The sequence below is a fragment of the Pongo pygmaeus genome, chromosome 11 (assembly GCF_028885625.2).
Source record: "Pongo pygmaeus isolate AG05252 chromosome 11, NHGRI_mPonPyg2-v2.0_pri, whole genome shotgun sequence".
NCBI lineage: Eukaryota > Metazoa > Chordata > Mammalia > Primates > Hominidae > Pongo > Pongo pygmaeus.
This window is the reverse complement of record NC_072384.2, coordinates 130,185,589-130,203,304: the sequence shown is the minus strand read 5'-3', so window position 1 is coordinate 130,203,304 and position 17,716 is coordinate 130,185,589. Positions and strand designations below refer to the sequence as shown.

The following is a 17,716-nucleotide window of genomic DNA, read 5'->3' as shown; positions in this document are numbered from 1 at the left end:
ATTGACCAAATTAGTCTTGGAGTAATTTTTTGAATTGATGTAGAGTTTCTAATACAGAAGTAAAGACCTATCAAAACATGGAATGTGTATTTCACTAAGACATGTAGTTCTTGATTCAGTAAAGCGAATGAGCATTTTTATTATTTGGATTTGGAAAAAAAATCTTGGGATGCATTTCTTGGCTGAGTCTACTACTGGCATAAGCACTATAGTGATTTTTTTTATATCTTTATTCCTAGTGAGTAAGCAGTTGGTGTTGGAATATAGTTGAAATCCTTATTGAAGAAGGTGGGAAAAATTTCTTTTTGAGACAAAAATACTGTGACAGTTGGACCCCAACATTGTTCATTTGCGTTTCAGAAGGAAGATGACATTTACAACCACTGTAATTCCTGTTTTGGACACAGAAACACAATATTAAGAACTTAAAGGCCTTTAGAACGTTCTAGTCCCATCCCTTCCTTTTACCGTTGAGCATGCTGAGCCCCAGGAAGCCTTCTTGCCTTGTCCAAAATCACCTGCAAATGAGACTGGAACCTCAGTCTTTCCCTCCCATATCGCGGTACCTCCAGGTGGCAATTGTTCATTCTCATTTCTCCAGTAACACTAAGCTATAAATTCTGGAGTCATCTTTGTTGTAGCCCCCATCTCCAATTGGCAGACACAGACACTCTCCTGATATTTCAATATCCCCTTAGTCTGTGTGATCTTTCCCCACCCATCGTCTTCCATGGGTCCACCTAGTTCTATATTTAGCCTTGGCATGGGTTGCTCATCATTCATCTCCCTTTAGTTCGGCTGATGGATGGAAAGGTACAGGCATAATTTCCATATTTCTTCTAGTGAAGGAAAGGTAGGGGTATGACCCTTTATTGTGTTCTTGCTTCAAGGTGGACTATCTAGATGAGCATTCTTTTCATAGTACCAAGATTTATTCTGCAACCTTCCTGCACATAATTATGACTAAAAGAATATCTGGTCCTTTAAGTTGTTTTGCCAAAGGTCCTTCTGTTATTTAATCACTTGGTGCACAGCAGTCCAATTAGGGAGTTGCATGGGGGGAGAAAATAGATGTTATTGCTATCAAACTCTTAGGGCCCTGTTCAAGATAGTTTTCTTTTTTGAAGTCTTTCCAGGTGACCCCACCTACCTGTTTTCCCTCTTTTGTGAACCCCAAAGTCTGTACTGTCTAGATCAGGGATTGGCAAACTAAAGGGCCAGATAACAAATATCATATAAGCTTTGTGGGCCAGGTGCTCTCAGTTGTCACTACTCAACTGCTGGTGTATTGCAAAAGCAGTCAACACATAAACAGGTGGCTGTGGTTGTATTCCAATAAAGCTTTATTTACAAAAACAGACACTGGATTTGGCCTGTGGTTGTAATTTGCCAACCTGTAGTTTGTACTAACAATTTCTAAATTTTGGTTTTGGGACCAGGTGCATCAGAATCATCTGGGAAATGTTGAAAGATACAGGTTTCTAGGCTTCACCTTTAGAGTTTCTGATGAATGGCCTGGAGCTGGGGAATCTGTGTTTTAAAAGTTCCCTGACTGATGCTATTGCTCATACAAATCACTAAAACAATGGCCCATTCTAGTTACCTGCTTCCCTTCTTCATTCTTTCCTTTTCTATTTTCCTCCCTCCCTCCTTTCCATCCTCCAGTAAATATACATACAAATAAATACATAACATTTTATTTGTGTTTAAGATTACATAAAATGGCATGATTCTGTAGACTGTTTCTTTTGTAGATTGCTTGTTTATTTCTTTGCCCTATTTACTGAGGCATTTATCTTGTATTTATCCTAAAAATTCTTTCTATAATAAGGGATTTAGTCCTTTATAGTATGTTGTACATTTCTTCCTTCATGATAGTGTTGCATTTTAAATTTACTCATGGAGTTGCAATGATTAAAAATAATTTTGATGGTATGAAATGCACTGTTCCCTTAAGGCAGTGGTCTCAATCAGAAATGATCTTTCCTCAGGGGATGTTAGCAATGTTTTTGGTTGGCATAACTTGGAAGGAGGGATTCTACTGGCATTTAGTGAGTAAGGACACAGTATGCTGCTAAACATCTTACAACATACAGAGGAGCCCCCAACGACAAAAAAATTATCCAATTCAAGGTGTCAAAAGCACCAAGGTTGAGAAAACCTGCTTTAAGGCTGTTGTTTTTGTTCTTTGTTTAATAAGACACTCCCTCTTCCTATAATACTAATGTCTCTATTAAAATCTGTATTAAAAGTTTTAAAATTGATTCTGCCACTCAGACAAATTACTAACATAATAGTCCATTTTACTTCCTTCTTAACACCATACACAAATTCCCTGTTCTTTCCCATCCTTGCCTCTATCTTCTTCTCCACTTCTCTATAAGTATCACGAGTCCCCTGTGTCCCCTCTGTGGCCAGCATGGTGCTAGGTCATGTAATGTTCCCCACCCACTGCCCAGAATTTGTAAGTTCTCCTCTGGGGCTTTGTTGCATTTGGTTTCCTCAAGCACCGTCCCATTCACCCTGGATGCCTTTGCCCACTTAGCTTGGTTATAATGTTGGAGGGGCTGACCTCTGGTTGGCTCGGTTCTTCCCTGAACCTTCTGAAAACTGCCATCAAGCTTAGTGGCCATCAATAGAATCCTAAGTCTTCAAGCTGGAGGAGGCCTTTCGAGATGCAACCCCAGCTCCTCCCTTAATGCATGAGGGGTGTGTGTCCAGAGTAGGTGAGCAACTTGTCCCACCCACCTGTGAAGAACAGGGCCAACATCAGGGTGCTCCTTGCTCAGCTGGCTCCATTTTCCATTGGAAAACTCCCAGACCACCTCTTCTTGGTGGAGGCATCTAGAATTGCTGTCTTTGTTTTGCTAAAAGCGGCCACTATCATTCTAAAAGAGACTGGTCCCAACACCTGCTCATAATTTCGTTTCCTATTTGCTATGATCAAATCCATTCTCTCCCTCAGCATTAAAAAAATGTAAGGTAGTTTAACATAAAGGTGTTGGGGTGGGTAACCTCAATCAAACAAAGGATCCTAATAGCTGACACGCATACCAGCAGGGCAAGCAATTGATGAGCCGACTGCTCAGGGCAAGTCCAAGTTAACGTCTCTGACTCTTCTATTGGACTGTGAGCTTTTCAAGGGCCAGGTAAGGCTTTATTCATCTTCCTGACCCCTCTTACAGGCATCCTGCCTTGCACATCATAGGTGCTTGATAAATGTCACATGAATTGCTGAGTGGCCATATTGAGTTGTCTGTAAAAGTACAGAAGAGGCAGGGCTGAAACCCATACGTTTTTCTAAACTAGTATGGAAGGGAAGTTAGTTACCTGTGCATCTCCCCAGGCCCCACCATCATCCATGTAATGCTGATGCAGGTGTCCACACTTTGAAGCAACCCTATTAGCTTTGACTTACTATATCTAATGACCCTATCAATGGGCCTCTTTCATGCCTTTTAAAGTTGGCATTTCGTCCTTCTGTTTGTATGCTGCAGAGGATATGGGAATTGTCAGAAACATGGGTAGCAGAGAATTTAAGGAAGAAAAACAGGCCATGGCTGAAGGGTCACACTGCTACTGCCTTTGAATCACAAGTCTCAGGAGAGGCTGGCACCCTGGCTCAGGTCTGGCCTCCCATTTTACTCAGTCCATTCCCCCAGAACTGCTCTTGGTTAGAGTAGACATTATTTGACACGGGTGAAAAGTCTAAAATAAAATGTGGAAAATAGTTTCAGGTTAGTTCTATGATGTGAAAAAATGTGGCTTAAGCAGATGAATTGATCTGATGCAGCAAGCATACAGCATTTAATAAATGGGCCTGTTGGTTCACTGTAAGCAGAAGACCATTAACCCATGGGTTTTCTCTTTCCTCTTTATTATAGCTGGTATTACAAAGGCTTAATCATTTTTCCCCATCATTAGAATCTAGAAATTATAGCTCAGAAAATATCATGTATTACATTTTATGCATTCCCAAAGTTAGGTCTATTAATTCTGATATTTTGCCTCATTATGCATTTTGGCAGTTTGGTTATTACCTGCTTATAGTTCAGATTTAATGGGACACAAGAGCAGATGCGACCTCTGCAACAGGACCTTTTCCTTAATGAGATAAAATACAAATACGAACTTTAAAAAAATCTTGACTGTATACAGAAACGTAGGACTTATGATAAATATTTATAATTTGCTTAAAAGTTAATGATTGCACTTTATCTTATATATGCTGTTATGAACTGAAACAGATAGCTTTCCCAAAAAATAAAACTAGTCTGAAGAGTTAGAGAAAATAATGGCAGAAAGCTGCCATTGTTAATGAAACAACTAATATACATGCCAAGGAAGTAGCATTAGGATAAAATTATTTTTAAAAAGGGCCCAATGACCCTGCAATGCATTTAATTCTCTGCCTCGTACTCCTGTGTGTGTGTGCATGTGTGTGTGCATGTGTGCACGCATGTGTGTGTCCGTTTGTGTGTGCGTGCATGTGTGTACATGTATGTGTGCGTGTGCATGTGTGTGCGCATGTGTTTGCATGTGTGTGCATACACACTCCATCACATTATCCACTGCTTTGAATCCCCTTAGAAATTTATGCAACTGACTGTTTAATTTTTAGCTTTTGTCCTCTCGTCTTCACTGAGAGTGTTTCTCCTGGCCTTCCGTGTCAGTCATTCATTCTTTCATCCCACATGCTATTTGTGCATTCCTCTCATCTATGAAGCTCAGACAAGAGCACTTAGGATATTATTGATTCTCATCATATTTTCTTTCTGGCTCTTTATCCCCTTACTTGGTGGGACTGACTCCTGGATGTGGCAAATTGAACATTGCCATGGGACCTGCCCTTTGCCACTCAGCTCCATCAACCAGCACCTCTGACACTTCCCACTGGGGTGAATGGCTTCACAAAGTGGCTCACAGAGATGGTCTCCGAGGACCAGAGAAAGGTGGCTTGGCTCACTGTGTTGAAAGCCACTTGTGAAGTGGGTCTGTACTCTTCCTGCCCTCATCAAGGCCAAGGCTGCAGGTTGTGCTGGTTCTGTCTTACCTCTCAGGTCGACAGAGCTTTTACTCCTTTTAAAACAGATTTAAAGTTATTTAATCACTTTAAAACACCACAGTGGGACATTTAAGGCTCTGCCTTGACTTACGTTCTCAAGACCTGAGACTGGGCCTTGGAGAATCCTGATTCCATTTAACAAGGCAGTACACTTCATAGGCTCTGGCAGCTGCTTGTATATAACATCATTCACATTCATTCACTCACTCATTCGTTCATTTAGTAAATGTTTATCCAGCAGCTCCCATGTGCTGGGCACTGTTCTAGGGCTGTGGATACGCAAGTAAATTAAACTGAAAACAGAAATTGGACCTCAAAAAGCCTACATTCTAGTGGGGGAAGAAAAAAATGAATGTATTAAATAATTTAAAATTTATGTGAGAAGATGATGCATATTTTAGAAAAAAAAAAGCAAGGAAAGAAGGGTCAAATGTCAGCATCATGCAATATACCCAGGTAACAAACCTGCACATATACTCCCTGAATCTAAAATAAAAATTGAAAAAAAGAAAGAGGAGTTGACATTGACAGAGGGTGGAGACCTTGCTCTGTTAAGTAGGCTCCTCATCAGAAGATGGCATTGGAGCAAAGACTCAAAGGTGGCTCAGGAGCAGCCTTGAGAAGCAAGGCATTCCATGCAGAGGGTATAGCTGGTGCAAAGGCCCTGGGGCAGGAGAGTGACTGGAGCATTGGAGGAGCAGTGAGCAAGCCAGTGTTTGTGCAGCCAGTGAGGGAGGTCAGGGGCAGGAGGTGAGGTCAGGGAGACTAGGGCAGGCACATCACAGAGGGCCTGTAAAACTTGGTGAATACAGGCTGGGCACAGTGGCTCATGTCCATAATCCCAGCACTTTGGGAGGCCGAGGCAGGTGGATCACCTGAGGTCAGGAGTTTGAGACCAGCCTGGCCAACATGGTGAAACCTTGTCTCTAATAAAAATACAAAAATTAGCCAGGTGTGGTGGCAGGTGCCTGTAATCCCAGCTACTTGGGAGGCTGAGGCAGGAGAATCACTTGAACCTGGGTGGCAGGGGTTGCAGTGAGCCAAGATGGCACCATTGCACTCCAGCCTGGGCAACAAGAGTGAAACTCCATCTCAAAAAAAAACCAAAAAATTAGTGAATACTTTGGCTTTTATTCTGGGTAAAAGTCAGTCATTTATGTAACACTGTTAAGCCTCAACTGTAAAATAGAGTAATAAATGTACAAATGTACTTACCAAAAGGGTTGTAAGGATGAACTAAAGTAAGAAATGTAAAACACCCAACAGAATGGCAGGCGCACAAATAAGTATTGTGAATAGCAGGTAGGACTAGGTGCTTTTTGTGCTTGTACTAGGTTACTAGATGTAAACTTTTAGTGCTTGTACTGGGTTACTAGATGTAAACTCTCTAGGACAGATTTAGAGGTTTTTTTTTTTTTTTTTTTAAACAGCATTTTATACCCAGACTTGGTACAGTTCTTGTCATAGCAAGTCTTCAATCAGTGTTCCTTGAGTATTACCATTATCATACATTTTTCTAAAAAAAGCATTCAGGCAGTCTTAATTGGCCTACATTTAATAGCTACTTGTTTTCTATTGCTTACAAAAATATAACCCTTACCTTCTGCCTTCTCTACAGGAATATTTTTTTGGCATGATAATAACGTGATATCAAAGTTGTGGTGCTGTGTTATGGAAAGAACTCTTGGCCGAAAATCAGAAGACGTGGTCTCCTAGTATAGTAGCTGTGAGAGGTCATTCAACTCCTCTGTCTGTTTTTTTGTTTGTTTGTTTTGTTTGTTTGTTTGTTTTTTTGAGATGGAGTCTTGTTCTGTTGCCCAGGCTGGAGTGTAGTGGTGCAATCTTGGCTCACCGCAACCTCTACCTCCTGGGTTCAAGTGATTCTCCCACCTTAGCCTCTCTACTAGCTGGGATTACAGGTGCGCACCACCACGCCCGACTAATTTTTGTATTTTTAGTAGAGATGAGGCTTTGCCATGTTGGCCAGGCTGGTCTCAAACTCCTCACCTTGTGATCCACTTGCCTTGGCCTCTCAAAGTGTTGGGGTTACAGGTGTGAGCCACCGCGCACGGCCCTCTGCTCTTCTTTTTCTCAGAAGTGATATGGATTCAGAAAATCCTTCTCCATTTCAGTGTTGGTGTGAAGAGATGTTACTCTATGGAGTGTCCTTTGAAAACTCTAAATGGCTATCTTGGGGAGGGTAGGTGTTGTGCCTGTTACCGTGGGAAGGGTGTGTACATGTGCTTAACTGGTTTCTCTGAAGGAATGTGGACTTCTGCTGTGTTCAGCGCCCCTTTTAAGGAGGCCCCTGCCTCTCTGAGGACTGGTGGTTGTCAGCTGCGGGCTGTGGCAATGCAGCTGAAGCTGTGAGGCCTCTCAGGCCACCAGATAGGTGGTCCTTGCTTTAGTAATGTCATTCTCTAAGCTGCACAATGGAGGTTTGGACTTTCAGAATTAATTTTTGTATTGATCCCTTGCAGTTTAAGTGTATTTCTGCCTTTTTAATGCGTGTATTGAAATTCTTATTTGTGACTAGATCAACATCAGATGTTTTAAAAGTTGATTTCAGAAGCATGGCTTTGAATGTCTCCTTTGTTCACGTGAATAAAATTCTTCTTCTTGTTGCATAATTCTTGGGGTGACACCCATTCCACAAGGCCTTCCTAAAAATAAATCAGAAACAAGATAACAACATCGTGACTCAACAAGAAGTTCACATCCCTCCCTCATCACGTGTTGCTTTCCAAATGTTGATCAATGTATCATATCTCCTTTTTCCAACAATTTTTTTTAAAGTCCCATCATACAGCCTGTGTTCCTGGACAGGCTGGGAATTAGAGCAGTGAACACAGTAGATAAAATATCTGAATTCACGCAGCTCACATTTTTGTAGGAGAGGGGTAAAGAAGAGATTACTTTAGATTTCACAGTGAGGGAAGGCTTCTCCTAGAAGGTAGCATTTGAGTAGAGGATGGAATGAAATGAGGAAGAGAGCCATGCAACATCTGGAGAAAAAGTGTTCCGGGCAGGGGCCCAGCAGGTGCAAAGGGCCTGAGGTGGGAATCAACTTGGTATAGTCCATGGAGAGAGACAGGGTGAGGACAGGAGGCTACAAGGGAGGAGGAAGGTTTGTGGGAGGAGAGGAAGGGGCCTGACCAAAAAGAGCTTTGTCTGCCGAAGAAGGAGTTTGGATTTTACTTTGAGTTGATAGATTGTAAATATTGTAAATTAATTATTGACAGTTTAAATATTCTCTTCAGATACAAATCCATTGACTCTGATCTGAGATTCTGTGAAGGAATTACCAAGTGATAGCATAGAATTAATGTGGTATTTTTGAAGCTTCATTTGATTCAACCCCAAATCCCTTAATATTCCTTAAGGAGTCTGTTGGAAGTTGCTTGATGGGAATAATTAGCAGAACGAGTAGCCGTTTTACCATGCAGAATTCTCTTCATGTATGTTTAAGTGTGTGAACTCATTTTAACAAGACAGTGAGGGTCTCATTTCTCTGTCATTCATTCTGTACTGGATTCTACTTTGCTGTCAGCCCTGAGAAGCCAGGGGTATATCAGCCAGAGATCTAATTTTCTCTTTATCACAGAAACAAATCATAATTGAATAGGTGCTGAGAGCATGACTGAACCCTTGCGCTATCTGAAGAGGAGCAGGTGATTTTTTTCACATCGTTTTGTAGCGTGTCTCCAACTACCAACACATGGCCATTCAGAGGTCAACAGCAAAGGACTCTGAGATAAACACTTTCCCCAGACCATGAACATAATTGAGACACATATGACTGAGTTCTCTTCTTCCATATCTGGCGAGGGAAGGGCTCACATTTCTCTGTAATCACCCTCCGAAACAATGAGATAAAAAATTCCATAAAATACAGCTTAAGTCCCCACCACAGTCTCTTCTAGCTAGCAACTGTCATGCAAACTGATCATTTTGGAAGTCTTTAATTAAATAGTACAGTATCACCTTAAAAAGTATTGTTGACCGGTTAGGAAATTGAGAGATAACAGGTAAGCGCATCTGCAGGGCAGATAAATTGGGCAGTCTTTTCTCATGAGGAAACCTTGCACAGGTCCAGAATGTGGAAAAGGAGATCCAATTTAGATTCCTAATATCATTTGACAGCTAAAAATGTCAAAGTTGGTATCTTCCTAATGAGTTTTAACTATTTTTGCCCTAGAAAATTCCTCTAAATAACTGGTTCCTGAAATCAACATTATTGGGTGTTTTGGGTTTCGAGGAGGCTGCTCTCCACTTTGTGTTTTCTTGCTGGATGCCTCTTATCTGTGGTAAGGTTAATATTCAGATGACCTTGGTGAACATCCCCCCGCAACAGCACAAGTAGTTAAGGAGTGTATTCCACAGGAACAGCGTTTCCATTAGAGCAGTCGCTCTGAGACACAGAGCTAATTTCCCAGCGATGGCACCACTTTTCTTATGAGGGAATAATTGACCCATTTATGGTCTCGTTTCAGCTTGTTGCAGATCCTTGTGCCAGCAACCCTTGTCACCATGGCAACTGCAGCAGCAGCAGCAGCAGCGATGACTACCTCTGCATTTGCAATGAAGGCTATGAAGGTCCCAACTGTGAACAGGCACTTCCCAGTCTCCCAGCCACTGGCTGGACCGAATCCATGGCACCCAGACAGCTTCAGCCTGTTCCTGCTACTCAGGAGCCTGACAAAATCCTGCCCCGCTCTCAGGCAACGGTGACACTGCCTACCTGGCAGCCGAAAACAGGGCAGAAAGTTGTAGAAATGAAATGGGATCAAGTGGAGGTGAGAACGTTATATCGTGTACATTTTTACATTAGAAACCAGAAATCTTAAAATGATTCCAGTGGTTCCGGTATCAGCAATTAAAAATGAAAGCATTTTAAGTTAAATCATGTAGCAAAATATGTCCCTAAACTTACTCCTGTCTGCATTTGTGTGTACAATGGTTTTATAAGTACAAAAAGAGTAAACAAAAAAATGAATCAAATTATTTTTTGGAATGGTATCCACATGTATTTCTGTGAGATAATCTTAGATTTTGGGGTAGACAGCTCAGTGTAGTCATGTAAAGGAACATGTCATAGGACCCTCCATCATTGACCTTATTTTCCTTCCTGGGAGCATGTCTTAGTCTGTTAAGGCTGCTATAACAAAAACGCCACAAACTGGGTTGCTTATAACCAACACACAGTATTGGTCCATTCTTGTGTGGCTATGAAGAAATACATGAGGCTGGGCAATTTATAGAGAAAAGGGGTTTATTGGCTCATTGTTCTTCAGGCTGTACATAAAGCATGGCACTAGCATCTGCTTCTGCTGAGCCTCTGGAAGCTTACAATCATGGTGGAAGGCAAAGGGGAGCCCCTGTGTCAGATGGTGAGAGTGAGAGCAAGAGAGGGAAGGGAGAGGTCCCAGAAAACAATCCAATCTTACATGAACTCACTTATCACCAAGGGGATGGTGCTAAGTCTTTCATGAGGGATCTGCCCCCATGGCCCAAACATCTCCTACCAGGCCTCACCTCCCACACTGGAAATCACATTTCAACATGAGATTTGAAGACACATATCCAAACCGTATCACAGACATTTATTTCTCACAGCTTTGGAGACAAGGAAGTCCACGATCAAGGCAGATTCAGAGTCTGGTGAGGGCCTGCTTCTTCACAGCCCACGTCTTCTCACTGTAACCTCACATGGTGGAAGGCGCTATGGAGCTCTTTCAGGTCTTTTACAAGGGCACTATCTCATTCACCAGCCCTGTGCTCTCCTGACCTAACCACCTCTCAAAGGCCCCACCTCTTAATACCATCATCATGGCAGTTAGGATTTCACTCATGAATGTAGAGGGGCGCAAACATTCAGACCACAGCAGACCACAACGCTCAACTATTTTTTTTACTGTTGTCATTTAGGTTCTATCTTTGGTACCTTGAAGTATTTCAATGGGGTTTAGAAAGAAGAAGCTATCAATGATTTTGACATATTTTTAGAATGCATTTGACAAAGAAACTTCCAAGTTTTATTTATTTTGGCAGCAGCAAATTCTATTTGTTGGAACTTCTCCTATCTGAGTTTGAGTTTGGCTGTTATATCTTCAAGCTCTTCAAAAGTCTTTTCAGTAGACTCCTAGAAGTTGACATAAAATAAATCTGCTGGGTAGAAGAGTTGGGGAAGAAATCCAAATCATGAGTTTGAAGTGACATTGGGGAGTGTAATTCCATTCTATATCTTATACTTTATATGTATGATATCCATATAAACCTGTGTTGGTGTATTATTATTACGGCTTTCGTTGTTTAAATGAAAAAATAGATTTTTGCATAGCATGGATTAGAGTCAAGGAATGTATCTAGAAATTTCCTTTATTATAAAAGAGATAGTAGCATTTCTCCTTTTATTTTCTTGAGTAATTCTAACCAGTTGACCCACTTTTTTTTTTTTTTTTTTTTTTTGCATTACCGCGCAGCTTATGAAAGCCACATTCAGACTGAAGGGCAATCTTTTTAGCTTACCTAAAAAACTGTGAACTTGCTCTGATTTCAGACTTTTAATAAATGCTTTGAAGTTATGATGTTAATGCTTCTTTGCTGGATGACTCAGTTCTTGAATGTGAACTAGATTTGATTCAAGTTCATCAAAGAAGTGTCCTTTAAAAGAAAATGTCTCCCTAACCAGCCATTTCAATCTATTTATTTAAAGTCATGTTATTTTACAGTTGGTAAGTTTAAAAAAGAAAAAAAAGAAATGCCTCATCTTCCTATATCATGGGTTATTTCTTAGGCTGTTCATGAAGCAGATTTAAAGTGCCAGAGGAAGACATGTTAATATGTATGCCTAACCTGATGGAAACCAGGAGGCATATTATTATCCCCTTTCCATGAAGTAATGATGCTTTGGAAACATAAAGTTATTTGGAGCCTTAGAGGCTTGGGTAACAGCCATCCGTCATACAAATTTAACAAGTTATACTCACGTCTTTGAATATCGGTGGTGGGCTTTATCCATAGAATTTGATTGTAGGGCATTCTGAAAAATAAGATCTAAGTGTGGGCTGTGGAGTGAAATTGCTGAGAGTTTCTGTATTGTTCTCAATTAATTCTGTGATGATGAATACTTTTAATACTGCTTCACTTTCATTGACATGGGGGAGGACAGTAATTGTGGCATGAGGACTAAGTGCATAAATTGGCCAGGAATATCTCACTGGACATAGCTCAAGGTTTTGCAATATGCTTTTTGATGAGCACAGTCCTCCCCCCACCAATTGATCTTCTTTTTTTAAAAAAATATACATCCATATAATACTTTTGGGAAATAATTTAAAAGTGAAAGTATAGCCTACAAGGAAAAAGAAAGGCAGCGTTCAAGCTCCCCAGCCTTAGCATGTGCTCCTGGACGCATCAGCACAGAGAAGAGTCATCAGACCTGATACTGCATGCACTTTGCAAGTTGAAGGCTGGCTTGCCTAGTCACTAGGCTTTTACCTGCTGTTTGTAAGTTAGTCCTTAAAGTTGGCCTCCTGGTTACCATCAGGTTAAGCATAGTGCAGGGGTCAATGACTGCTTGTTAAATGAATGGAAAAAGAGCAGGGAGTGACATCTGCTTCCTGTCCTGCAATATCCTATTATCAGTTTTAACAATCCCAGGAATTTGTAGATTGCTCTCAGGGAAGCTGTTGCATTTCAGAACATCAAATGACAAAGATTTCATTTTCTTTTGAGTTTGTCAGGCTTCACTTCTTTGTCTCCTCTCTAGCCGTACCCCCGCATCATCAAAAGGGATGAAGGAAATTCAGCATGGAATTTTGCTTTATCATATTATGTTATACTATAAATAACCCCAATCACATGTTTTTTTTTTTCCCCTTCCCAGGTGATCCCAGATATTGCCTGTGGGAATGCCAGTTCTAACAGCTCTGCGGGTGGCCGCCTGGTATCCTTTGAAGTGCCACAGAACACCTCAGTCAAGTAAGAAAATTCTGAGTTACAAACTGTTAAGAGTGATGCTATGACCTATATGTGGGGTTGTGTCCATCTGTGGACCTGGTGTGTAAGTGGCCAGTCAAGTGAGAATCGTGAACAGATTCCACGGATAGATGTGTCCCCTGCCATTTGAAAACCAGAGGAAGCAATTTCAGAGGCGATTACAGTGAGGGTCATTAGGCTGCAGAAGTGGAATTGAGAAATTGGACTGGATGAGTCTGGTGTGAGGTGACAAAGTGTGAGGCCTTAGATAAGACCCTCAGCCAGATTCCTTGTCTCCCAAATGCTTTGCTTCCCAAATTATTGGCCTCTTAAGATTTTAATGGACCATCAGTTACATTCAGATGCATAATTTGTCCCAAATTTAAATTCTACATATTACAATTTTCTCTTATTTTTTATTATTTTTATTTACTTATTATTTTTTTTTTACAATTTTCTCTTTAAAAGCAAGCGTACAAAGAGAGTGTTTTGTTTTAAATTCAAGCTCTTTCAAATGACAGGGTCCATTGTCACCGGTGGGGAAGAGGGAGAGGCATAGGGAAGCAGTGCTGGTTGAGACCTGATATGTGTGGTGCTTTCTATGAGGCTCAAGTCAGCAGGTGCCCAGGAGCACAAAGGTGGGGGTGGGGTATGGGTCAGTATTAGGGTGCTCCAGGCCGGGTGACAACCCCCCACTGCCCATCCTTCTCAGTTGCCATTGACTACCGCCCTCCCCACACTTTCCATTCAACCTAAGGGGCATTTGCTGTCCAGTCTTTGGGGATTTTTAGAAGACTGGGAACACGTGGCCTGGTTAACCAATCTGATGTACTGGCTCCCTTTTAAGGGGCCTGTGGGCACTATAGGTCTCTTCCATGTATCCATGGCCATTTTTGTCTACCTGGCTTTCTAAACAATGGAGTCCCTGAACATGTTTGGAAGAGGGACTTGGTTACATTGCTCTTGCACCCTGGCTCCCCACAGCCTTGAACTCACTCTGGCCGGGGAAGAGCCTGGAAGGGCTGCTTGGGAATTCTGGGCTCAGGAGGAACACTCCCATCGGGAGAGGAGGGAGAAGTGGAGTCTGAGGCAGCTTCGAGCTCTACCAGCAGGGGGACCCCGGTCCTAAGCGTTTCTTTCACTGCTCAAACTCTAGCTGAAACCCCTGCCGTCCTGGGCTAGTTTTAGGAGCAGGATCTCTAGTTTCCTTTACTCTTATGAAAACATCTCTCAGCCTTTTCTTGTCTAGATCATACTATGTTACCTTGATAAACCTTTCCGAATTTTCTGGTCTTCTATCTCCTTAAATGCTTTTGTTTTTTTCCTCTCAACAAACCTGCCATTCTCTGAGACTCCCTTAGGCTGCAGAACGGGACCGAATTAGCAGAGTCTGATTCAGACGAAGTGAGATGGGAGTGCCGAATGACCTGTGGGCACTGGATTCACTTGTGGGGGTCACTAGCTCCTTACGCTTTCATTTTGTCATGAATTTAGTCACTTATCAAAGCTTTACTGAGCCCCTGCTGCGAGCCAGGAGCCCTGTGCTGGGGGAGCGGATCTGTGCAGAGTCTACTGTGATCCTCTCCAGGAGCACTGGGGAGAATGGGCAGCTGTTGGGATGTAGGGAAGTGGTCAGGGGTCTCTGGGAAGAGGTAATATGTGGGCTAGGAACACATTTCCAAGGTGGAGAAGGAGACAAAGCTTGGGAGCTGAGAAAGAACTGGGTTGGGGGAGCTCCTAGTAGCTGAAGCATTGGGCTGTGAGGAGAAAGGCGCAGGAGGGCAGCTGGGGTTGGGGTTGGGGTTGATGGACTTTCTATGACATCCTATTGTCTGTAGGGTGTGGGTTTTTTTTTTTTTTTTTTTTTTTTTTTTTTTTTTTTTTTTTTACCAAAAATGAGCCAGGGGAGGGCTGAAGCACTGGGAGGTGGATTGTGTGTGATTGTGTGTGTGTGTGTGTGGGTGGTGGTGGAGGGCTGGGGAAGGGTGACACACTTTTGCTTATTTTGCAGCATAACTCAGGTGGCTGTGTTGGGTTGCAGTCCACGTTTATGACAAATTTAAGCAAAACTCTTTTTATATTGTGTGGCTATGGAAGGATTTGTCTGAAAGAGAACTCAGTGTACTCTTTTACTGTTCATCAAAGTGGTTACTCAAAGGTGAGTTACCAGTGACTCATTTTGTGGTACACTGTGAACAAGTGGGAGTGTGCGCCGCTATAGTGGACACCCGCGTATCTGTTGATGCCATCGATCTCCTGGTACCTTGGTAGATGCACATGCCATCTTTGTATTTATTTTTAATTTGAAGGACTGGTTCTAAGATGAATTTTTCTGAAAGGAGCTTTCTGTTTACATCGTTCCTGTTTCCAGGATTCGGCAAGATGCCACTGCCTCACTGATTTTGCTCTGGAAGGTCACGGCCACAGGATTCCAACAGTGCTCCCTCATAGATGGACGAAGTGTGACCCCCCTTCAGGCTTCAGGGGGACTGGTCCTCCTGGAGGAGATGCTTGCCTTGGGGAATAATCACTTTATTGGTGAGTTACCAAAATCTTCTACTCAACACTGCATCTGATTCAACCCAACCTTGGTTTAGTGTGGAGACAGTAGGTAGGGAATTTTGCTCAGATAATCTGAATTCTATCCATCAATGCTATTTCTTTCACTTTGGTAAGGTTTTAGAATAAAAACTGGATTCTAACATAATATTTCTTTTTTTTTTTTTTTGATGATGGAGTCTTGCTCAGTCACCCAGGCTGGAGTGCACTGGCGCGGTCTTGGCTCGCTGCAGCCTCTGCCTCCCGAGTTCAAGCGATTCTCCTGCCTTAGCCTCCTGAGCAACTGGGGCTACAGGCACCCACCATCACGCTCGGCTCATTTTGCATTTTTAGTAAAGATGGGGTTTCACCACCCTGGCCAGGTTGGTCTTGAAATCCTGACCTCAGGTGATCTGCTTGCCTCAGCCTCCCAAAGTGTTGGGATTACAGGCGTGAGCCACCCTGGCCCTAACGTAATATTTCTAGTGTGGCTCAAAGTAGAAAAGGCATGGGCTCTGGAATCCAGTGACTGTGTTCCAGCCCTGGCGAAGGCATCACAGGTGTGTGATCTTTGGTACTGAATGCTCTGGCCATCAGTTTTCCTTTGGAGTCTTTCATCTGCTTCTTTTTCCAGAAATTGTGGGCAACTTGAGGGGTTGGATGTTGGTCTCTCAGGATAACCTTTGTTCCCAGTTGATTTTGGCCTGACTTAGGGCATTCCAACACAGCACCTCACAGTGATTTGCCACTGCAGGGCCCCCAACTTAGAAGTAACTGGTGGGATTATAGCTCTCTTTGGGGCCCCTCTCCTCCATAACCACCCCTCCTGCATCAGTCACTTCTAACTTTTTACTCTCTCTTGAACTTGCTTCTGTAGTTTAACCTTCTTAAACTACCACGTGTCCAATTAGCTGTTTTCTTTTCTTCTTCTTCTTTTTTTTTGAGACAGAGTCTCGCTCTGTCACCCAGGATGGAGTGCAATGGCACGATCTTGGCTCACTGCAACCTTGGCCTCCCAGGTTCAAGCCATTCCCCTGCCTCAGCCTCCCAAGTAGGTGGGACTACAGGCATGCACCATCATGCTCAGCTAATTTTTTTTTTTTTGTATTTTAGTAGAGATGGGGTTTCACTATGCTGGCCAGGATGGTCTCGATCTCGTGACCTCGTGATCCGCCTGCCTCGGCCTCCCAAAGTGCTGGGATTACAGGCTAATTAGCTGTTTTCTAATTCCTCTGCTTTTGGTGAAGAAATGGCCACCAGAAAGAGAGACCCTCAGTATTCCCTCCCCCACCCACTGCCTCTTGCTTGGACACTTGGACAGTTCCCAGAGGACCACCTTTCCCCTAATTTAGCATTCTGTGTCCCTTCAGTTGTCTTTATTTCTTATCCAGCATATAGTACCTTTGGGGCTGGAACTTGGAACTCTGGTCCCTTCGTGTGCTGACATAATGTTTCGCCTTGCAGCTCAATTCAAAGGCCTGAGCTCAAGTATAGAATCTACCCATCCCAGTCCAATGCACCCAAGCAGCTTCTTGCATCCTGTTGTTAATTCCTTCTCCTGTCTGACTATGTATTGCAACCATCCTCACCTGGAGGATGGGGTAGGCATCCTCCTAACAGCACCTGTCTCTCAGGGTTGTTGGTCAGCTTAAATTAGATAACGAATGTACAAGGATAATTGACAAATGTTAAGGATTATCCTAGGGCATTTTCTCTATTTTTTTCTGGTGTACACTAAATATTTTGCTAAATGGAAAATATGCATTTAGACTCACCCTCCAAAATATGATGCAAATATCATAATGAAGATAAAGGGATGTAAGAAAATGCTCAGGTCTCTATAACTTATATTGCATTTTATGTTTGACTAACCCTCTTCTGATGAAAAGTTCTTTTTTTAATCTTTGGAAGTCCAGCTGGGGGAGCAGGAATTTTACTGGGTGAAAAGAAGGTAAAGAGAAATTTGTTTCGGGAATGAACATGGCTTGACAAAGAGACGAGTGCATTTAACTTCAGACTGGTGTTTGACTATCAGGATGAATGACAGATAATCAGAAATTGTGTGATAAAGTCTTGTCAAGAATCAAATCTAAATTTCACTCCCCAATACATTTGAAGTAACTGTTATTTACT

The 17,716-nt window shown here is 42.3% G+C and overlaps 1 protein-coding gene across 2 annotated transcripts in view; it reads left to right on the top strand.

The window, feature by feature from the left end:
* DNER (delta/notch like EGF repeat containing) overlaps positions 1-17,716 on the top strand; it is a 365,518-nt gene that overhangs the window by 113,371 nt on the left and 234,431 nt on the right. For both annotated transcript variants that reach the window (XM_054477662.2, XM_054477663.1), the window contains exons 2-4: positions 9,559-9,861; positions 12,954-13,048; positions 15,417-15,583. In XM_054477662.2, coding sequence (XP_054333637.1) covers positions 9,559-9,861; positions 12,954-13,048; positions 15,417-15,583 — 565 coding nt within the window. The remainder of the gene's footprint in view (positions 1-9,558; positions 9,862-12,953; positions 13,049-15,416; positions 15,584-17,716) is intronic.